Raw genomic sequence first — 24937 nt, 5'->3', positions numbered from 1 at the left:
ACCTCGGGAACCGTACGTAGAACAGAGAATAGGAGCGAAGTGACAGGACAGGCCGAGTCGATAACAAGCTGGCGACACAATGGGGAGACAGGAGACTAGTCACGGGCAGAGTCAGTATTCGTGAGCAGCAGAACAAGGTCAAGATTCAGGAGAGGAGTCAGAACGTGGCAGTGATCAGGAATAAAGGGGAAGGCAAGTTCATACACAGAAGGTTAGACCAGAAAAACCCACCCAGGAACTAATTAGTAGGATCTACGTTGGGCAATGAACATTAGCGTGTGAGCTCTTTAAATATTTGAATTTTCATGCCAGTGCGTGATGACATCACACGTAGCGACGTTAAACCCAGAAGTGGCGCATCACCTGCTCCTCGTGTGCAATGGGCGCCCCCCCCACTAGACCACCAGGTCGTTTCCTTAAGGGAATAAGGGTTACCACCCGCCCGGCCAGTAAAAAGCTTCAATGTTATTAATAGGGAAAATAGGGAAATAGGGAAAATGCAGAAAAACTTTATTTTTTTCAAGAAAAGGTGGCAACCTTAGGTGGGATGGAGGGATAAAAACATGACAAGAAGTCTGATGGTAGTGGCTCGGCCGACATAACAGTGGGGGATGTGCAACATTTATGGCCATTATTTCTCATTTAAATGCTCAGAATTGGAATCCTTCCCCTGGGCAGAAAGTGTCAGGCTGGTCACAATGTGGATCAAACTAACAAATATTTATACAATTCTCATGGTGGGAATGGACTCAGTGACTAATATGTACATGGGCTCAATGGCTTCCCCCCAGGATCCTCTTATGCAGATCTGGGCAAATTAATATGTTCCCCCCGGGCCAATCATCCTCTGGTTCTGCTGCTGCTTCTGGGATCTCATTGGCTTCTCTGAGTCCCAGTTGACATTTACATGAGCAGTTCCAGTCCCTTGTTCTCCCGCATCCCAGAATTCCAAGCTCTTAAACATGGCGCCCATTCCTGGAATTTGCCATTAGAGGGAATTTTATTTAAAATATGCAAATTGCAGAAAGCAAATCAACAGAGACCTGTTACAATCAGTTACATGTGAAATATTGAATTCAGAAGAAAAAATGATGTGTCTCAGAAAAGCCCGACTTGTGTTAATGAAAGTATCAACCCTAGAGATTCCTCTGTCACAGACTCTACAGACTGGATCCGGCTGGTGGTCCCCCTGCACCTCGTGTGCCACAGACAGTAACGTATTAGTGCAACGATAACACCAGGGGGCTCTGTTACTCCCTCCAGCTTCAGTGACTCTTCACAACCCCATATGAGGACTCCAGTTTTCTCAAATTCAACCGACTTTTTCCCTCAAAGAGAGTCAAACTGGGGAGTCTAACAAAGTGCTCCTAAAACTCCACCACTTTATATCCCCACGGACACTCTCTCTCCACAATATTTAGATATTTTAAATTGCCCCTCACTAACAACTTGTCCTGTAGTGAAAACCACTCTGTGTCCCAAATCTTCCTGGACAATGTCCTGTCCTTGAGGAAATTAATGGTCTTCTTTGGGCAATTTGACTCCAACTGGGGATATAAAATGGAGATGAAGAAATCTCCAATATAACACTTTCCTGTGCAAAGATTTTAAATCTTCAGAGCTGACACTCCACTTTTTAAGAGGAGTAAGTAAGAAGTAAAACATCAGAAAAATGGTGCAGAAGAAAACCACCGGACACATTATGTTTCTTCTGCAGGAACGTGATCCCCTTTGTACAGGGTTGAGCCTATTATTATTAACATTTATTTATATAGCGCCAACATATTGCGTAGCGCTGTGAGCCTACTGCCCTAAAGCATTTGGAAGAACAGGTTCTGGATCCGGGGATAGAAAGATTCTGGCAACAAGAAAACATAAGAAACAAAGAGAAAAAGCGGAAATGTCTTGATGTCAATCATTTCTCTATATCTCAGCTTCCATGGTTTCCTCACCAGCGTTTCCTCAATGCTGAACCATTGCTTGACCAGCATTCAGTTTATCTTTCCAATTTACCTTTACAAGATCTCCCTTCCTAAAGTTGATCCCCAAGATTCTAACTAAACCTGGGGCCACTGGGAATTTCCCAAGTCTAAAACTTGAGTCCCCATCTAAACACCAAAAATCTTCTAACTTGTCATGGCTGATATGAGATGGTGAGGCCTCAGCGTATCTTCTGATACATTCCAAAGCCTTTTCCCTCCTCCCCAGGTTTTGATATCACCAGAGTAACATCATCCACGTAGGCTATTGACTTAAAGGATCCAACGGAAACCCCAAGCCCACAATCCTGCAGTCTCCTCAAAAAGGGATCCAGTGAGAAAACAAACAAGAGTAGACTCAAAGGGCATCTTTGTCTCACGTCAGCCTTCACCGATAAGTCCAGTGGGAAGCTCTTTGCCCTGTGATACAAAACTCTAATTCAATTTCCATTTTTTTCAGGAATCCCGTATCTAAGCAAAGCAGCCCATAGATACTCATGATTGACTTTATCAAAGGCCTTTGCCTGGTCTAAGGACAGAATGTATTTACCCCATTGCCAAGCCTTGCGCCTCTCCAGTGCTTCCCTTAGTGAAAGAACCGCACCAAATATACTTCTACCTTCCACCGAGCAGAACTGAGAATCAGAGAGAAGAGAACCCACCACCGCACCCAAACTGTGAAGTATTCTTGCCAGAATCTCCCAATCACAATTGAGAAGGACAATCAGCCTCCAATTCCCAATGTGCCTTGATTCCTTCCCCTTTGAACTAGAACTAGAGAAGAGGACTACATAGATGTGAGAGATGTCTTTCTAACAGGCACATTTGCCATTATCGGAGTTTGGGTTCCTGTAGGGGATTCTATCATTAGATCCCATATAGAGGGAAGCATAGAAAGCGATAAAGTCCCAAAAATACCTGCCCTTCCACATTTATTTGAATCACCACATGCAAAACACTATATCTTGCTATTGCAGGTAATCCCTGGTAATCCCAGGATATGTGACATAATCCCCAGTAATCCAACATAATCACAGGTAATCCCTGGCCATCTGACATAATCCCAGGTAATCCCAGGTAAAATGACATAATCCCAGGTAATCTGACATAATCCCAGGTAATCCCCGGTAAAATGACATAATCCCTGGTTATCTGACATAATCGTTAGTGATGTTTGGAATTTGTGCTCAATTACTCAGGATTACCATAGAGTGTTTTGCATGTGGTGATTGAATGTGAGTAAAGGGAGAAGCATTTTGGGGAGATGAGTTGGCCAGGGTTGTGCAGATTGATTACGTTCACCAAACCTCCTTGTGTGCCGGGGCCCTTATGGCTACTGAATCTGGGGACTGATTAATTGCTGGTCAGGCGGAGTTAGGGGTGCGCGGCACAGCTTGAATCTGGGAGGTGATTATAAAGTGAAACTTGGTGGGTCTGGGGGATCTGGTGCTCAGTCGTTGGCCAGAGACGGAGGAGAAGGTGAATTTCTGGAGCAGAGCCGAGAAGAAGAGGAAAATCTCCATCCGAGCCAAATTCACCCCCAGGCACTCGCGCTTCCCTGCAAAGATCAGAACAAAATATATCAGCGACTGGATTGGCCTTGTCTCATGTAGGTCTGTCTGTACCAGGAAGTGCATCTCTCTGGTAACCATGTGACTGCCTCTATTTCCTCTCTGGCTAAAAACAGCTGTCCAGTCTTGCTTTATGGCAGGGATCTTAGATGTACACTCACTATATGATCCATTGACAGCACTGCTGCCCAGAGGGAATCTGATACTCTAACCACAGGGAATCTGATGCTTTAACCAGGCAGAGAATAGCACAGCAGGGTTGGAGGCGGGGCAAGGAATATTGGGTGGGCTCAAGTTTTTGTGCATCTGACATCTAATGACCCTGATGATAATGTCATTGAAAAGGTGGGTACAGGGGAGATGTCACAGAATGGGCCACATCTGGACAAGTTTATCTATATCAACTCCCCAACCCATAAGCTTAGCACCAAGTTGCACATCACTAGCTGCTATGACTGTGTAGCAATTGTATCAGAAGCAGCAGTGCACATCAGCATCTTGGCACAAAGACCAACTGCCATTTTCATTTCACTCTTTTATTCTTAGGTCCTTAACCTTGAGTCTGTGAGTGTGAGTAGAGTGTGAGTGGAGTGAGGCCCTTGTGCTGCTGGAGAATATTGTTCCCTAACAGAACCCACAGGTTTTGACCCCCCACTGGTTAATACTCACCTGCAGAAAATACCATGAAAGCCGTCTTTGTCCGGAACTGCCCATTCTCATCCAGAAAATGTCCCGGGTTGAACTCATCTGGGGTCTCCCACTGGGTTGGGTCGAACAGAACCGACGAGAGGTACGGGATGACTCGGGTGCCCTGTCATAGACCAACACATCAGTGTCACATGGTGGGGGTCAGTGTAATAGTAACTGTGAGGGTCTTGGCAACTGTCAGCTGCTGATAGATATGGGGTACCTATGGCTTGGGGGGGGGGGGTGGAGGAACCCATTGATTTATTTTCTACTGAAAGTCCAATGGGCCTACGAGTATTGTTTGTACATTTACATCATGGCTCTTAGAGCCCCTTAACCTTCAGTCTGTGAGTGTGAGTGGGGCCCTGGGGGGTCCAGTGTTTCCAGCGCATTGGTAGGAATTCAGTTGCATCTACAGACTGTGACTCCTCAGACAGGAAGGGGACACTTTGCCTTTAAATAGGGGTTTTCATCTGATCCCTATTGGAATGACATAGAATAAAGGAGCTGACTGGCACTTCTGGCCTCACTCATCTGCACCGCACTCTCTGTACCTTCTGGAGGGTAAATCCTTGGAATTCCGTGTCTTTACTGAGGGCATGATAGAAAGCCGTAGATGACAGATCCAAGTGCCTCTGCAGCTCATGAATCACAGCGTTGGTGTAAGGCAAGTGGGGCCGGTCACTCAACTCTGGGGGGCGCCGGGACCCCGTCACATCATCGATCTCTTGCTGCACCTTCACTGGAAAAGAGTGAGACACATACAGGAGGGGGTCAGCACATGATTGGCTGCTAGGGATCCCCAAAGCTTCTAATTCAGGGAGGTCAGCGAGTGGGGGCTCAGAGTTATAGTTCAGATGATGTGATACATAAATATGTTGAGGATATGAGCAAATTTCCTAAACTTGATAATGGGAAGTCATTGGGTAATAACTGGGTCAGAGTGGGCCAGCGGGATATCTTTGGGAGGCAGCCATTCAAGCACAAGATACACAGTAGATAACAGATAAGTACTACTATAGTTTATATAAACAAGCTGCTGTATAGCCATGGGGGCAGCCATTCAAGCACAAGATACACAGTAGATAACAGATAAGTACTACTATAGTTTATATAAACAAGCTGCTGTATAGCCATGGGGGCAGCCATTCAAGCACAGGATACACAGTGGATAACAGATAAGTACTACTATAGTTTTTGCTGTGTAGCCTGGCTGCCCCCATGGCTACACAGCAGCTTGTTTATATAAACTACAGTAGTACTTATCTGTTATCTATTGTGTATCCTGTGCTTGAATGGCTGCCCCCATGGCTACACAACAGCTTGTTTATATAAACTATAGTAGTACTTATCTGTTATCTACTGTGTATCCTGTGCTTGAATGGCTGCCCCCATGGCTACACAGCAGCTTGTTTATATCAACTATAGTAGTACTTATCTGTTATCTACTGTGTATCCTGTGCTTGAATGGCTGCCCCCATGGCTACACAGCAGCTTGTTTATATAAACTATAGTAGTACTTATCTGTTATCTACTGTGTATCCTGTGCTTGAATGGCTGCCCCCATGGCTACACAGCAGCTTGTTTATATAAACTATAGTAGTACTTATCTGTTATCTACTGTGTATCCTGTGCTTGAATGGCTGCCCCCATGGCTACACAGCAGCTTGTTTATATAAACTATAGTAGTACTTATCTGTTATCTACTGTGTATCCTGTGCTTGAATGGCTGCCCCCATGGCTACACAGCAGCTTGTTTATATAAACTATAGTAGTACTTATCTGTTATCTACTGTGTATCCACTTGTATTTCATGGAGATGAGTAATAGATGGGGATCCATAACGACCACAAACACACCCCATTGCCTCCTTTACCCTGAATGTCTGGGAACTGGGCAATCTGTACCAGGCAGTACTTCAGGGTGGAGGTGGTGGTGTCGGTTCCTGCAGCCAATAGGCCGGTGATAAACATGTGCAGGCTGGTGTCACAGAAAATGGAGTCCCCCTCCTCCTGTAGAGACAGAATGGAACAAAGTCCCCTCTCAGTCACATGTTTCCATTTAGCACAATCATTTCTGGTCATTGGTCGCTGATAACCTTTTATTGCAGGAATGAGACACTCTAGAGATATCCTTCAGCATGTTAGTAGTTACTGGGGCTTGTGTACAAGGCAGCAATTGCCCACACCCTTGGGTTTAGATGGGACATCTAAGGATTCTTGGCCTCATTTCCAATGCACTGACCAAACTGTTGACATGTCCATCCCTTTCATCTCAGTCAACAGTCTGGTGGCCACTCCTTCCACTTGTCATTGCTCTTAGATGGAAGGGAACTTTGGTTTTGGGCCTGAGGTCAGTAGCATAGTTCAGATCACCCCATGGGGTGTACCAAAAAGGAAGGATGGAGGAAACAGGTCCCATTGTTGGTTCTCACCTCTTTTATCTTCAGGAGGAAGAAGTCAATAAAATCCCTGGGGTTGTTGATGTCCAGTGTCTGCTTGTGGGAATGAATCTGCTGCCGGACAAATGACTGGAGGCTCAAAGTGTCTTTGCAGTGGATCTTCCAGAGAATCGGAAGCTTCAGGATTATTGGAAACATATTGATGATCTGCAAAGGGGTACACAATACAAACATTCTGGGGGGCTTGGTAGAAAAAAAAATGTTGCTATCAAGATGTCCTCCTGAATTCACCCAAGGAAACCTCACTCATTTCCCATTGTGGTAGTGCTCTGGGACACAGAGGGGCTCAAGATTGACTACCTCAGATTGGCATCATGTGTTATATACGTTACCCTGAATTCATTTAAAGAGGGCAACAAAGAACATTGGGCCTTCTTCATACCCATCTCACTGTACCTGAGAGGTTCTGGATAGTAAATTATTTATATGATTCCTTGTGTTTAAGATCAAATCATGAAGTTTCTTGTCTTCGTACTCGAAACGTCGTCCAAATAAAACAAAGCTCATCATGTTGAAGACTGCACATCCCAGCAGGATGATTGGGTTGAAAGGCTTTCCTGGAAAACAGAAAGGAAAAGCTCATCATAAGACTTTAAGAAAAGGGTTCATGTAGGATGTTATGTTGAAACACAGGACCTGTGGGTTTGTATGAGGAATACATTACAGCTAAATATCACTAGTAAACTCCATAACCTATGGGACAAAAGAGTTCCATTAACATCTAGAGCAATAGTTGTCTAAAATATTTATTCCAAGACCACTTGAACGTCCAACCTTTGGTCAGGGTTCCACTCAGCCATAATTCCCAGCATATCTAATTGAAGAAATACATTTACACCTAGATCTCACCTTAAATAATCCTCAAGCTGGTTTTCATGTAAAGCTAAGAGATCAAATGGTCATGCTAAGCAATTCTTATGTTAACAAACCTTCAGGCTTTAGGCTGAGCCTCCTGGCAATGCTCTAAGCCGGAGATGGGCAGCCCCACAGTTTTGGGTTAGTGCTTTAAAGAGCAGAAGTCTCATCTCATGAATTTCTATGAGTTATTCCCTCCATCTACACCTAGAGACCTCACCACCATCAGCTTCTAGCAGAGATATAACTACTTATGCATCTAGACTAGCATGGAAACTGTGAACCCATGCCAGTGTAATGAACAACTCGTTCCCCCAGACTGGTGTAATGAACAACTTGTAACATACATAGTAACATAGTAACATAGTAACATAGTAACATAGTAAGTAAGGTTGAAAAAAGACACATGTCCATCGAGTTCAACCTTTTTTTTTTTTTGTTTATTAACTACCTATCTGCCAGTTGATCCAGAGGAAGGCAAAAAACCCATCTGAAGCCTCTCCAATTTGCCTTAGAGGGGGAAAAATTCCTTCCTGACTCCAAAATGGCAATCGGATTAGTCCCTGGATCAACTTGGACTATGTGCTATTTCCCATGACCCTGTATTCCCTTACTTGCTAAAAAGCCATCCAACCCCTTCTTAAAGCTATCTAATGTATCAGCCTGTACAACTGATTCAGGGAGAGAATTCCACATCTTCACAGCTCTCACTGTAAAAAACCCCTTCCGAATATTTAGGCGGAACCTCTTTTCTTCTAATCGGAATGGGTGACCTCGTGTCAGCTGGAAAGACCTACTGGTAAATAAAGCATTAGAGAGATTGTTATATGATCCCTTTATATATTTATACATAGTCATCATATCACCCCTTAAGCGCCTCTTCTCCAGCGTGAACATCTCCAATTTGGCCAGTCTTTCCTCATAGCTAAGATTTTCAATACCTTTTACCAGCTTAGTTGCTCTTCTCTGTACCCTCTCTAATACAATAATGTCCTGTTTGAGTGATGGAGACCAAAACTGTACAGCATATTCTAGATGGGGCCTTACAAGTGCTCTATACAGTGGAAGAATGACCCCCTCCTCCCGTGACTCTATGCCCCTTTTAATACAGCTCAAGACCTTATTTGCCCTTGATGCTGCTGACTGGCATTGCTTGCTACAGCCAAGTTTATCATCTACAAGGACTCCAAGGTCCTTTTCCATAATGGATTTGCCTAGTGCAGTCCCATTTAGGGTATAAGTGGCTTGGATATTCTTACATCCCAGGTGCATGACTTTACATTTATCAACATTGAATCTCATTTGCCACTTAGCTGCCCAGATTGCCAGTTTGTCAAGATCCTGTTGCAAGGATGCCACATCCTGGATGGAATTAATTGGGCTGGATAATTTTGTGTCATCTGCAAACACTGATACATTACTTACAACACCCTCCCCTAAGTCATTAATGAACAAGTTAAATAAAAGTGGACCCAATACTGAGCCCTGGGGGACCCCACTAAGAACCTTACTCCAAGTAGAGAATGTCCCATTAACAACCACCCTCTGTACCCGATCCTGTAGCCAGTTTCCTATCCATGTGCAAACGACTTCATTAAGCCCAACAGACCTTAGTTTAGAAAGCAGTCGTTTGTGGGGCACAGTATCAAACGCTTTGGCAAAATCCAAATAGATCACATCTACTGCCCCCCCACTATCCAGAATCTTACTTACCACATCATAAAATGCAATCAAATTCGTCTGACATGACCTATCCTTCATAAAGCCATGCTGATTGTTGCTCATAATGCCATTCATTAGGACAAAATTTTGTATGTGATCCCTTAACAAGCCTTCAAATAATTTGCCCACCACAGATGTCAAGCTTACTGGCCTATAATTGCCAGGCTGAGATCGTAATCCCTTTTTAAATATTGGAATAACATCAGCTTTTCTCCAATCCATAGGCACCATACCAGATGACAGTGAATCTGAGAAAATCAGAAATAAGGGCTGGTCTAAAACTGAACTGAGCTCTCTTAGAACCCGGGGGTGTATGCCATCAGGCCCTGGAGCCTTGTTTACATTAATTTGTATTAAAGCTTTTTGAATCATATCCTGAGTCAGCCACTGACTAGATTGAGCTGAACCATTCGTGCAGTTATTAAGTGAGCCTGTGAACCCAGACTCCTCTATTGTATACACTGAAGAAAAGAACTGATTTAACACATTTGCCTTATCTGTATCTGTTACAACCATACTGATACCATTATTTAATGGAGCAACACTCTCAACCTGCATCTTTTTACTATTAATATATTTAAAAAACTTTTTAGGGTTAGTTTTCACCTCCACCGCAATTAACTCTTCATTTCTTTTCTTAGCCTTCCGGATTGCTGATTTACAACATTTATTACAGTGTTTATATTCATTAAATGCAGCTTCTGTCCCTACAGATTTGTAGTTTTTAAATGCCTTTCTCTTCTTTCCCATTAACATCTTTACCTCTGTATTAAGCCACACAGGATGATTCTTAGAGCTTCTACGTTTAGTCCTTAAGGGAATAAATTGAGAACAGTAATGATTTAATATCATTTTAAAGGACAACCATTTCTGTTCTGTGTTTTTAGCTGAAAACCTAATGCCCCAATCAATGCTCTGTAGGGCAGCCCTCAAGGCACTAAAATTAGCTTTGGCAAAATTCATGGTTTTTGTTGCCCCAGTATATTTTTGTTTTTTGCACCAGACATTAAAAGATATAACATTATGGTCACTATTACCCAGGGGTTCAATGACTTGCACATTTGCTATAAGTTCTGGGTCATTTGAGATCACTAAATCAAGAATAGCATTTTTTCTGGTAGGCTCCTCAACAACCTGTGCTAAAAAATTGTCGTGCAATAAGTTTATAAACTTGTTCCCATTAACTGATCTAGCAGTACCGTTGCTCCAGTCAATATCTGGGTAATTAAAATCCCCCATTATCATTACTTTACCTAAACTAGCAGCCTTTTCTATTTGCATTAGGAGCTTTGTCTCTTCCTCCTCACTTACATTAGGGGGTCTATAGTGACTCCTACAATTAATTTGCTGGATTCTTTACAATTGGTGAAGAACTCCACCCATACGACTTCTGGCCCCTCATTTTCTAACATAACCTCCTCCTTTATATGAGCTTTTAAATCCTGCCTAACATACAGACATACCCCTCCTCCTTTTCTATTGCCTCTGTCCCTCCGAAACAAAGTATAGCCACTGATATTTACTGCCCAGTCATGTGACTCATTCAGCCATGTTTCGGCCACACCAATCACATCATATTTTCCTTCCATCACCAGCAGCTCCAGCTCTCCCATTTTACCAGTCAGACTTCTTGCATTTGTAAACATACATTTAATACTCGCACCATATTGAACATATGACATGTGGTCCTCCTATCCTTAACAGTATCCCTAGCCAAATCTCCTCCCCCATTTTCCCTTTCTTTGCCCACTATCTCATCTAACCTGTCTACCACTGAATCTTTTACTGAACCCTCCCCCCCCACACCTAGTTTAAAATCTCCTCCAACCCTCTAGCCATCTTCTCTCCCAAAACAGCTGCCCCATCATCATTGAGGTGCAGCCCATCCCTAGCAAAGAGCCTGTAGCCGACTGAAAAATCAGCCCAGTTCTCCAAAAACCCAAAACCCTCCTCCCTACACCAATCTTTTAGCCACGCATTAATCTCCCTACGCTCCCGCTGTCTCCTTAGCGTTGCTCGTGGCTCAGGTAATATCTCTGAGAAAATTACCTTGGAAGTCCTCGCCCTCAGCTTTGAACCTAGTTTTTTAAAATCATTTTTGAGGACTTCACCACCTCCTCTAACTTTGTCATTGGTACCTATGTGTACCAAGACCGCTGGGTCTTCCCCAGCCCCTCCCAATAATCTGTCAACTCGTTCCACCACATGCCCCAGACTGGTGTAATGGAACAACTCGTGCCCCCAGACTGGTGTAATTAAATAACTAGTGCCCCCAGATTTGTGGAACGAAACAAAATGTGCCCCCAGTAGGGTTGCCAGCTTTTCTGGAAAAAAATACTGGCCTTCCTTTATATTTATCTTTTTTCCCCATTAATAACATTGGGATCAGCCATCATTTTTACTGGCCAGGCTGGTAAAATACCGGCCAGGTGGCAACCCTAGCCCCCCAGACTGGGTAATACAACAAATTGTGCCCCCAGACTGCTGTAATGGAACAACTCGTGCCCCAGACTGGTGTAATGAACAACTCGTGCCCCAGACTGGTGTAATGAACAACTCGTGCCCCCAGACTGGTGTAATGAACAACTCGTGCCCCCAGACTGGTGTAATGGAACAACTCGTGCCCCAGACTGGTGTAATGAACAACTCGTGCCCCAGACTGGTGTAATGAACAACTCGTGCCCCCAGACTGGTGTAATGGAACAACTCGTGCCCCCAGACTGGTGTAATGGAACAACTCGTGCCCCCAGACTGCTGTAATGGAACAACTCGTGCCCCCAGACTGCTGTAATGGAACAACTCGTGCCCCCAGACTGGTGTAATGGAACAACTCGTGCCCCAGACTGGTGTAATGAAACAACTCGTGCCCCCAGACTGGTGTAATGAACAACTTGTGCCCCCAGACTGGTGTAATGGAACAACTCGTGCCCCCAGACTGGTGTAATGGAACAACTCGTGCCCCCAGACTGCTGTAATGGAACAACTCGTGCCCCCAGACTGGTGTAATGGAACAACTCGTGCCCCCAGACTGGTGTAATGAACAACTCGTGCCCCCAGACTGGTGTAATGAACAACTTGTGCCCCAGACTGGTGTAATGGAACAACTCGTGCCCCCAGACTGCTGTAATGGAACAACTCGTGCCCCCAGACTGGTGTAATGAACAACTCGTGCCCCCAGACTGGTGTAATGAACAACTTGTGCCCCCAGACTGCTGTAATGAACAACTCGTGCCCCCAGACTGGTGTAATGGAACAACTCGTGCCCCCAGACTGGTGTAATGGAACAACTCGTGCCCCCAGACTGCTGTAATGGAACAACTCGTGCCCCCAGACTGCTGTAATGGAACAACTCGTGCCCCCAGACTGGTGTAATGAACAACTTGTGCCCCCAGACTGGTGTAATGAACAACTTGTGCCCCCAGACTGGTGTAATGAACAACTTGTGCCCCCAGACTGGTGTAATGAACAACTTGTGCCCCCAGACTAGTGTAATGAACAACTTGTGCCCCCAGACTGGTGTAATGAACAACTTGTGCCCCCAGACTGGTGTAATGAACAACTTGTGCCCCCAGACTGGTGTAATGAACAACTCGTACTGGTGTAACACATTTGCCAAGACTGTTAAAGTAAAACTCATACAGCTACAAAAGTCTGCTGGTAAAAACTGTCAGAACCATTAATGAGTGTAATCACCTGGCCACACTCTGTTGGCATCACACTATGGCCCTGACAACTTGGCTATGGCCCTGGTGGCTTTTGTTAGGGGAGTATAACAAAAAGGAGGGCATCAGAACCCGATAATGCCTAATGCAACTTTGCCCCAGTTATATCAGTAGGAACAAGAAACTAAGAGGCAGAGAAAAAGCAAAACGAGAAAGAAATAAAGGTACATTGGTCCCCACCTTCCATTTGATTTATAGCCTCAATAAGCTTCTCAGCCTCCATGAAGTTTCTTTCCTCTAGGGGCTTCTTCCCCAGACCAATGTTCCTCAGTGTCATCAATATGAATTGACGGAAGTGGCGCCAGTGGGTGCCGGAACTCTGAAAATCTGCAGAGAACAAGTGATGTGACTTGACTGCTTTGCTCATGCGATGTCCTTCCAGTCTGTTTGAGGGAAAGGGGGGCTTATTCACCCCAGACCTGTCACTCATTGAAACATTGTGCATTATGAAGGCATTATGAAAGGAAAAATACAAAGAAGATCCAGAACTATTGAGCAGCTGAAATCCAATATCAGGCAAGAATGGGCCAGAACCCGAGCAATTGGGCTCCTTACTTCCCTAATGCTTACAGGGTGTTGTTAGAAGAAAAGTGGGGTGCAACACAGTGGGAAACATGCCTCTTGCCCCCAACTTTTTGGAAATGTGTTGCCTGCATAAAATTCAAAATGAGCAGATATTTATTAGAAACAAATAGAATTTCTCAGTTTCGGCATCTGATCTATTGCCTCTCTACTATTTGTCATTAAATATCAGGGTTCACTGATCTGCAAATCATCCCATTCTCTTCTTATTCACATTTATTTCCATCTTGGCCTACTGTCTCCATCTTGCCCTACTGTCTCCAACTTGTCCAACTGTCTCCATCATGCCCTAATGTCTCCATCTTATCCTACTGTCTCCATCTTGTCCTACTGTCTCCATCTCACCCTACTGTCTCCATCTTATCCTACTGTCCCGTCTTGCCCTAATGTCTCCATCTTGTCCTACTGTCTCCATCTTGCCCCGTCTCTGTCTTGTCCTACTGTCTCCATCTTGCCCTACTGTCTCCATTTGTCCTACTGTCTTCATCTTGTCCTACCATCTCCATCTTGCCCTTCCATTTTAATCTTCTCCTACTGGCTTCATCTTGTCCTACTGTCTCCCCCTTGCCCTACTGTCTTCATCTTGTCCTACTGTCTTCATCTTGTCCTACCATCTCCATCTTGCCCTACCATTTTCATCTTGTCCTACTGTCTCCATCTTATCCTACTGTCCCATCTCGCCCTACTGTCTCCATCTTATCCTATTGTCCTGGCTTGCCCTAATGTCTCCATATTGTCCTACTGTCTCCATCTTGCCCCGTCTCTGTCTTGTCCTACTGTCTCCATCTTGCCCTACTGTCTCCATTTGTCCTACTGTCTTCATCTTGTCCTACAATCTCCATCTTGCCCTTCCATTTTCATCTTCTCCTACTGGCTTCATCTTGTCCTACTGTCTCCCCCATGCCCTACTGTCTTCATCTTGTCCTACCATCTCCATCTTGCCCTACCGTTTTCATCTTGTCCTACTGTCTCCATCTTATCCTACTGTCCCATCTCGCCCTACTGTCTCCATCTTATCCTATTGTCCCGGCTTGCCCTAATATCTCCATATTGTCCTACTGTCTCCATCTTGCTCCGTCTCTGTCTTGTCCTACTCTTTCCATCTTGCCCCACTTGTACATAGTTAAATAGTTAGTTACACTTGCCCTACTGTTTTCATCTTGTCCTACTGTCTTCATCTTGTCCTACTGTCTCCATTTTGTTCTAATGACTCCATCCTGCCCTATGGTCTCCATCTTGTCCTACTGTCTCCATCTTGTCTTACTGTCTTCCTCTTGTCCTACTGTCTCCATCTTGTCCTACTGACTCCATCTTGCCCTACTGTCTCCATCTTGTCCTACTGTCTCCATCTCTTCCTGTCTCCATCTTGTCCTACCATCTCCATCTTGCCCTACTGTCTTCATCTTGTCCTACAGTCTACATTTTGTCCTACTGTCTCCATCTTGTCCTACTGTCTTCATGTTGTCCTACCACCTACATCTTGCCCTGAGATCATGTGTGTATAATGTTTAATAACATGTAACTTACTGTATCCTTCTGTGAGCTTATCCCCAATTGGAAAAGTGGGACGATGGCTGAACTCTTCTGCATGGTTGATCAGAGCGTCCTTTACAGTGTTGTACCCACAAAGAATCACAATGGGGTTGTCCAGTTGCCAGATGGTGAACATATTGCCATATTTCTGTTGAAGCTGAAAGCACAATCAGGCAACATAATGACCCTACAAACGAGCCCCTGGTTCCCCTTCCCTATTGTTCCTCCCATTTTCCTCCTTCTTCAACCAGAACTCCCCATGCCTGAGCCTAATGGTCACCTGGACGTGTTTGTGTGTTTCTCTAGTTCAGTATCTAGAAGTGAATTGCTGCATCTAGAATAAATACTCCATGTAGCCAAGTAGAATCCCCTGCTCAATACATTTGTAACCATAGGGGGCAGCACTGAGAGCAGCTGAAAATAAAGATACAACTGATCCAGGTACCCTCTGCCCTAATGCATTGACCCTGACACGTACCTTAGGAAAGTTTTTGCACATAGTATCAAATGTTATATAATGGGGGGTGCCCAGCAGAGGAATTGGGGTTGGTCCTGGGGGTAGGAGGAGAGATCTCTTCTGTTGTTTCCACAGTGAGGAGAGGAAGAGGAGGGTGAGCAGGAAGATGAAGAACAGGATAAGGCCAGAGAGGATTTCCATGGTTCTGCAATAGACAATTCATGGGAGTCAATCGCTGCCCACGTACTTAGGTACATTGAGTGTGACCTGTGATACCCAGCATACAGCATGTGAATATGCCCTATTTATACCCACTGTGTCACTTGGCCAGGGATCTACACAAGCCCCGCCAACTTCATTGTGATACATTGTGTCCTGTAGCTCCGCTCACAGAGAGAGAACAGGGAGCAGTAGGCGGGGCATACAACAAACATGTCACCTCCTCTTTCCTAATGAGGGTGAGGGAGGCTGTAAATTACATTAAAGGACATGTCACTAATGCCCCCCATAGGGTCACTGCTGTGTGTGAAGTGAATGTCACAATGAAAGTAACAGACTGGCCTCCAGCCCAAAGCTCTTCCCTGCCAGATGTCTAAAGTCCAGTTGGTGTACGGGTGGCACTTTATCTCTCTTTCTTTTCCAATTATGTCTATTGGTAGTTAAAAAGTAAACAGTAAGAGCAAAATCAACAAAATATTGACTTACATAATAAAAGACTTACATAATTTCATTTCAATCAAGTGTAAATAAAGCAACAAGTGCCAATTTACCGGTAAACAAAAATTCATCAAGGAAAAAATAAATTAATACAGAATAAAAATAAATCAAATCTTCCTCTCTACTAACCAAGCAAATAAAACATTTGCTACATTAATGGACAAAATGATCAAATGATCTATTTATCTTTGAACATCAATGGATGAGTGAAAAGAGTCTTCATCAGAATTGTAAATAAAATTTTCAATAATAACTTTATCATCAGACTCCAGAATGTCAACGTAGGGAGACCAAACTTTCAAGATTTTTTCCCTAAAACCAGTATTATCATATCTAAAAACCAATTGCTTCATCTAAACATAGAGACTTAAGATAAGATAAAACAACTTTCCGATCTGGCGAGTTTTTCTGAATCCAATACAAAAAAATAGATTTACGGGTAGCTGCATTGACCAAATGTATAAAATATTTATATTTATTCCAATATTTCATTTTAGGAGTAAAATTAGCAGAAGGATTCACCTGATAATCAAGTAATCCAAATTCAGGCGATAACTCAATATCAATGTTCAGTTTTGTATTAATTAAATTCCCAATTTTACCCCATAACTCCGAAATGGATGGGCATTCTCACATAAAGGGGCAGATTTATCAAAGGTCAAGGTGAATTTTCGAATTCAAAAAATTTGAATTTCAAACTATTTTTGTGTACTTCGACTAGGGCAGGGGTCCCCAACCTTTTTTACTCGTGAGCCACATTTAAATGTAAAAAGAGTTGGAGAGCAACACAAGCATGAGAAAGTCCACGGGGATGTCAAATAAGGCCTTTGATTGGCTGTTTGGTAGCCCCTATGTGGACTGGCAGCCTACAGGAGAGTCTGTTTGGCAGTACACCTGGTTTTTATACAACCAAAACTTGCCTCCAAGTCTGGAATTCAAAAATAAGCTCCTGCTTTGAGGCCACTGGGAGCAACATCCAAGGGGTTGGAGAGCAATATGTTGCTCGCGAGCTACTGGTTGGAGACCACTGGACTAGGGAATAGTCCGAATTCGATTTGAATTTGTAAAAAATTCAAATATCTAATTTTTTTTTATAAAAAAGCAGGTATTTGGTAGTTACTGCCATGTTATTTATGAATTAGTTCCAAGTCACAAAAGTATCACACCAGAGAATATTTCTCTTAATATCAGTAGGAAGGCTACTCCATTTCCTAGGAAGAAAAGCAGAAATTTGGTCTCCCTCTTCCAAATATGCTTCAAAGGATTAGTATAGACCTCCCCACCCCATTTCAACTCAACAATATATCTACATAAAGAAGCTACATTGAAAAACCTAAGGAAAATTAATTCACATAAGGATTCAGTAAGTTTGATCAAGGGAGACAAATTTAGAGAATAAAGCCTAGAAAGGTCAGAAGGAATATTTAATCCTAAATATTTAATTGAACACCCCGTAGGTTTTAATTTTAGATCAAAAAAGGGTTTGTTTTGGGATAATACTGTTAATATTTAGTAATCCAGTTTTACTTGTATTGATTACATATCCAGAAAAGGAACTATAAGAATGGAAAAAAGTAAAGATTTTTTTAATTGCATTGTGAGGACCCTGAACTATGGAGTAGATCATCCGCAAAAGCCAAAGTGTTTAGTTACCTACCATTGACCTTTATACCCTGAAATAGGTCTGAACGATTTAAAAATCTAATCAAAGGGTCAATCATTATATTGAAGAGTAGGGGAGACAAAGGACAGCCTTGTCTTGTTCCTCTATACAGGGTAAAAGAATTAGATTGTCCTCCAGCTATTATAATCCTAGCGTTGGGGGAAGAATAAACTTCCCCTTAGAGCCAAAGAAATTACAACAATCAAAGAGGTAATTCCAATTATCGTTATCAAATGCTTTCTCAGCATCTAAGCTGACTAAGAAATTACTTAATATTTTTAATACCTGACCTTTTCCTAATAAACCCATTTTGAAAATGAGAAATAATGTCATAAAGGATGTCAGCTATAATTTTAAAATTTAAAAATTCTGGTTAATTAAAGAGATAGGAGAGTTCAATGTTTCCAATTTGTCATAAGAAGCTTGGGGCACATGAATTTTAGATTAAAAAAAAACCAAGCTCTTACCTTTATCATAAAAAGGATGGGAATAAATGTTTTGAAAATATTCCTTAAATATATTCAAAATAACCTTAGGGGGGTTAATAATGTTATTTTTTCTATCTTTAATCAGACAAAAGATGGGGGGACAGACTTGGGTGGAGCATTTATGGGAATGAGTATTTCCAGGCAGAGCATTGGGAGTAACAGGGTGTGGCTTGGGTCTGGGGCCATTAACAGCACTGCTGTCTACGGACTCCTGAACTGACTGGTGCTGCTAATGCAACACAATATGTTGGCCCTGAAGGGCAACTGAGATTAGAATCATTCATTCTGTAACACAATCAAGGTAAGCCACCCCTTTACACCTATTAGCACCCAGTATAACACCCAGTATAACAACCAGTATAACACACAGTATAACACCCAGTAATAACAATCAGTATAACATCCAGTATAACACTCAGTATAACACTCAGTATAACACTCAGTATAACACACAGTATAACACCCAGTAATAACAATCAGTATAACATCCAGTATAACACTCAGTATAACACTCAGTATAACACTCAGTATAACACCCAGTAATAACAATCAGTATAACATCCAGTATAACACTCAGTATAACACTCAGTATAACACTCAGTATAACACCCAGTAATAACAATCAGTATAACATCCAGTATAACACTCAGTATAACACTCAGTATAACACTCAGTATAACACCCAGTAATAACAATCAGTATAACATCCAGTATAACACCCAGTAATAACAATCAGTATAACACTCAGTATAACACTCAGTATAACACTCAGTATAACACTCAGTATAACACACAGTATAACACCCAGTAATAACAATCAGTATAACACTCAGTATAACACTCAGTATAAGGCAGAAAAGTGGCTAAATAGTAATCATTGCATTGTGATGAGAGGAGGCTGCTGCTCATACATTATAATAACATATAACATATAACGTATAACATATAACATATAAAATATAGGGGCAGATTTATCAAAGGTCGAAGTTCGAAGTTAAAAAAACTTCGAACGTCGAATTCAAAAAGACCGATCGAATGGAGGTCGAAGTTTTCTGGGGTTGAAGTGGGACGAATTCGACCTACTTCGAATCGTACGATCGTACTTCGATCTCCCAAACTCCCCCAATTGCCTCCATACAGGTTCTAGGAAGTCCCCCATAGGCTGAAACAGCACTTCGGCAGCTTTTAGGTGGCGAATGGTCAAAGTCGAAGTTTTAAAGAGACAGCACCTTCGAATTTTGACGTTTTTTTCAACTTAGAATCGAAGTTGGACTATTCGATGGTAAAAGTATCCTAAAATTACTTCGGAATTCAACGTTTTTTACTTCGAAAATTCACTTCGACCTTTGATAAATCTGTCCCATGATGTATAACATATAACAAATAACATATTACGTATAACAAATAACGTACAACATATAACATATAACGTACAACATATAACATATAACGTATACCATATAACAAATAACATATAACGTATAACATATAACATATGGTAAATAACATATACGATATACCGTATAACGTATAACATATAACATCTACCGTATAACATATAACATATGAGAAATAACATATACCAAATAACGTATAACATATGACATATAACATATAGCATATAACAAATTACATATAACATATAACAAATAACGTATAACATATAACGTATAACATATAAGAAATAACGTATAACATATAAGAAATAACATATAACGTATAACATATAACGTATAACATATAAGAAATAACGTATAACATATAAGAAATAACATATAACGTATAACATATAAGAAATAACGTATAACGTATAACATAACATATAACATATAAGAAATAACATATTTTAGGTTAGGGACCGCCATTCGGGGTTTACCTTGACGTGGTAGGGTGGCTTTTCAATTTTATGATCATAACTTTGTAACTAAAAACCCCTGTTTTGTAAACATATGCATTTGCATTTATATTGAATTACTTATGAGACAGGGGCCCAGGGAAGTGCATTGTAAGTAGCACTTCCATTATATTTAAATATATTTTGATTTAGCCTTGAGTGCTTCCACAATTTCCCTCTAATAAGAAATAACATATAAGAAATAACATATAATAACATATAATATTACACAACTTATACAGAACAGCGACCGAGCCACTTACCTCTCCCATAGAGCTCAGTGCAGTGGGGAGGGAGCAGACCATTTCACAGTATTAACTGGGGGGGGGGGGGAGTTGGATAAATATTCTCTACTCATTTAATCTATGACATTAAACAAAGGGGTTTAACTTATTCTGCCAGAAATCATTTACAGGCTGGTTTGGTTCTGATAAAAAATAACATTAAAACAATTACACCCCCTGGACTTGGCAAAGCCCAAAGCTTTTTCTTCTTATGATTCATTTAACCTCTTGCAACCCAGAAACATCAGGTGAAAATTCATCATATGTACAAATTCATCCTTCCCTTGGCCGGGGGCTCTATTGCACCATCTTGTTCAATATGTTTAGTGGGATTTGCCCCCAATGGGTTTCTTCCCAGTTTGCCCCCAACTCTGTGTCCTGCAGGTACTCACAGCTCTTTTTATTTCATGAATTGCACTTTCCTTAGGGAATTCCATTTCCCCTTTATTTGTCTGAAGATCACTTACTCCTACTTACGTACTAAATGGTGAGTGGACACTCATGTCTGCAGAAACAGTTGTGTACTCTCCCTTCACCTCTCTAGGGGATCCCATGAGGTACCAGACCCTATAGGGTAGGAGAACCTATGGGGTAGGAGACCTTATGGGGTAGGAGAACCTATGGGGTTGGAGAACCTATGGGGTAGGAGACCTTATGGGGTAGGAGAACCTATGGTGTAGGAGACCCTATGGGGTAGGAGAAGCTATGGGGTAGGAGACCCTATGGGGTAGGAGAAGCTATGGGGTAGGAGACCCTATGAGGTAGGAGAAGCTATGGGATAGGAGAACCTATGGGATAGGAGAACCTATGGGGTTGGAGACCTTATGGGGTAGGAGACCCTATGGTGTAGGAGACCCTATGGGGTAGGAGAAGCTATGGGATAGGAGAACCTATGGGGTAGGAGACCTTATGGGGTAGGAGAGCCTATGGTGTAGGAGACCCTATGGGGTAGGAGCACTATGGGGTAGGAGATCCTATGGGGTAGGAGAAGCTATGGGGTAGGAGATCCTATGGGGTAGGAGAAGCTAAGGGGTAGGAGAAGCTATGGGGTAGGAAACCCTATGAGGTAGGAGAAGCTATGGGATAGGAGAAGCTATGAGGTAGGAGACCCAATGGGGTGGAAGAAGCTATGGGTTAGGAGACCATATGAGGTAAGTTAATTTGCTGCCTTCATGTCTATGGACAAACATGTTGGGTGAAGCGGGCACTCACGTCTGCAGAAAGAGTTGTGTCCCCTCCCTTCACTTCTGTAGGGGATCCCAGGAGGTACCAGACCCTATGGAGTAGAAGAACCTATATGGTAGGAGACCCTCAATTTCTGTCCCGCTTCTGTCTGGTCTGTATAGGAGTCTGTGCCGCCTCTGTCTGTGCAGTTTTACACCCCTGCTTTCTGAATATTCAACCTCAGACAATTTATAATCAGAACATTTTAATGATAGAAAGTGCCAATCGATTGGTCTGCCAATTACCCAGCATTCTTGTCTCAGATCATTGACCTTTTGAGCAGAACATTTTGTACAATGAGCTTACGTTTATCTGAGACTGAGTCTGGTGCCAGGGATTTAGGGACCCACCGTGGGCACAGAGATGGCACATGCCGGTCATTACAGGTACGTCTCCTTCCCAGGATTCCTGCTGATTTGCTTAGAGGGTCCATTCGCTTGTATTGTTGGCTACCCAATATGTTGGGGCTATATAAATACATGTTAATAATAATAATAATATAATAATAATGGGTAGGACATGGACTTCCACTTTATATACAAAGTACAACATTGATACATTGATCTAGTGTCCGGTTGTGCCGCTCTCTGTTCCAATGACCAATAGGATTAGGACTTGTAGAGTCAGACTCACCGGCCAGATCAAGGGAAGGAGGTTTCTATATATTAGTATAATATTCAGTATATTAAAAGGATGGGTTCACATTTAAGTTAAATTCAGTAAGTTACAGATTGTCTTATTTTGTTGCAGTTCGTTTTCATTATTTATTTTCCTAGTTATTGATTTACTTGCCTTCCTCTTCTGTCTCTTTTCAGCTTTGAAATGGGGGTCACCGACCCTGGTTGCCAAAATGTATTGCTCTGTGAGGCTACAATTCAATTGTAAATCCTCATTACTTCTATGCACGACTCTCGTTTTCATACTTCAGGCTCTGGTTGAAATGACTGCCTGGTTGCTAGGGTAAATATGACACTAGCAACCAGATAGCTGCTGAGATTCCAAACTTGAGAGCTGCTGAACAAAATGCTAAATAATTGAAAACATAAAACATATGTTTAAAGTGGACCTGTCACCCCCACATAAATAGCTGTATAATGAAAGTTCTTTGAAAATTAAACATGACCCCCAACATCTTTTTTTCATGAAAACGTCCGAACCTGATATAAAGGTGTTTAAATATCTGCCCTGTCAATCACATATGTCCCGCCTCTATACCTGAGACATTACAATTACTTTCACTTGTCAATAGCAGCAATGATCCAGGACTTCAAACTTGTCACAGGGGGTCACCATCTTGGAAAGTATCTGTGACACTCACATGCTCAGTGGGCTCTGATTGGCTGTTGAGAAGCTAAGCTTAGGGCTCGTCACTAATTATCCAGCAGCAGAAAATGACCTTCCCTGGCTGTAATATAAGCTGATGCTACAGGTTTGCTGATTATTCAATTCTGATGCTAATTGCACTGGTTTCTGTGCTGCCATGTAGTAATTATGTGTATTAATGACTAATCAGCCTTATATTGTGACATTTCTATTCTATGTGTACTGTATATTGTGAGTGGCTCCCTAAGCTCAGTAAGTGACAGCAGCACAGAGCATGTGAATCAGTGAATCAGCAGAAAAGAAGATGGGGAGCTACTGGGGCATCTTTGGAGACACAGATCTTTACTGCTAAAGGGCTGTGGTTGCCTTGGGCTGGTACAGAAGCACAAAACATCATGTACAGCATTTCTACCTACTTCTTTACTTAAGCTTTAGTTCTCCTTTAAGTTAACTTTTAGAATGTCACAGAATGGCCAATTCTAAGCAACTTTTCAATTGTTCTTCATTATTTATAGTTTTTTTTTAAGTATTTGTCTTCTTCTTCTGACTCTTTCCAGCTTTCAAATGGGGGTCACTGACCCCATCTAAAAAACAAATGCTCTGTAAGGCTACAAATGTATTGTTATTATTACTTTTTATTACTCCTCTTTCTATTCATATTCCAGTCTCTTATTCGAATCAGGGCATGGTTGCTAGGGGAATTTGGACCCTAGCAACCAGGTTGCTGATACTGCCAACTGGAGAACTGCTGAATAAAAAGCTAAATAAATAATAAAAAATGAAAACCAAATGCAAATTGTCTCAGAATATCCCTCTGTACATCATACTAAGAGTTAATTTAAAGGGAAAGAAGCCCTTTAATTACTAGTAGAAAAACACATTTCTGGATGATTTCCTTTTTAATGGCCCAAATAAATCACCAGTCGACTGTTTCAATTTGACTGTCTGTGTCTTTCTCACAACGGGAAATGTAAGTAACTGAGAGGGGGGCTTGTTCTTACTATAAAGGCTGGATATCACCCCCCTCCCCCCAAGGTTTGGGATACCTTATGTACAAATGTTTAATAAAGGTATCAGATCTATCAGTGCTGTGGCCTTGGTGCCAGCGAGAGTGGGGGTAATATAATAATCAGAACTGGGGGGGGGGAGTTCTTCTCAGTAAATATCTGTAGGGGGTCATTTATCAATAGCAACCAATCACTGATTAGCTTTTTGAAGCCAGCTGCAAGTAGAACAATGAATGCAGCAATCTGATTGGTTGCCATGGGTTACTGCCCAGTGTTGATAAATGACCCCCACAGTAAGTGATAAGGCCCCTGATCAAGAGAACGAATGGTCTTGTGCAAAGATATAACGTTCAGTCCGGCACCTCAAAGTCAGGGGCAAAGGCGGGTGTTGGGTCCACGGGGTGTACAGGAACACACAATGATTAACAGGAAGGAAACGGGAAGGAAACGAGAAGGAAACTGGAAGAAAATGGGAAGGAAACCGGAAGTAAACAGGAAGGAAATGGGATGGAAGCAGGAAGGAAACTGGAAGGAAATGAGAAGGAAACATGAAGGAAACAGGAAGGAAACGGGAAGGAAACGGGAAGAAAACGGGAAGGAAACTCTGATACAATTCAGTAAGATAAAGATTCAATAGGAAGTCCCAAACATTTGACTCCAGTTCCAACATCAGCAGGTGGGTGTTGGGTCCATGGGGTGTACAGGAACACACAATGATTAACAGGAAGGAAACGGGAGGGAAACGAGAAGGAAATGGGAAGGAAATGA

General features: G+C 42.3%; 1 protein-coding gene across 1 annotated transcript; it reads right to left on the bottom strand.

Moving 5' to 3' along the window:
• Positions 1-981: 981 nt before the first annotated feature.
• XB5880541.S (cytochrome P450 2C31-like S homeolog) lies at positions 982-21956 on the bottom strand. The gene is given in 11 exon segments (NM_001094399.1): positions 982-2803; positions 2908-3537; positions 4220-4361; positions 4792-4979; positions 6114-6249; positions 6672-6845; positions 7095-7255; positions 13178-13324; positions 15107-15269; positions 15591-15774; positions 21828-21956. Coding segments are annotated over 9 exon segments (1485 nt in total). The 5' UTR covers positions 15771-15774; positions 21828-21956; the 3' UTR covers positions 982-2803; positions 2908-3343.
• Positions 21957-24937: the final 2981 nt, after the last annotated feature.

This window comes from Xenopus laevis, chromosome 6S, assembly GCF_017654675.1.
Source record: "Xenopus laevis strain J_2021 chromosome 6S, Xenopus_laevis_v10.1, whole genome shotgun sequence".
Taxonomy (NCBI): domain Eukaryota; kingdom Metazoa; phylum Chordata; class Amphibia; order Anura; family Pipidae; genus Xenopus; species Xenopus laevis.
The sequence above is the reverse complement of the archived record's forward strand: the minus strand, read 5'-3'. Positions and strand labels throughout refer to the sequence as shown.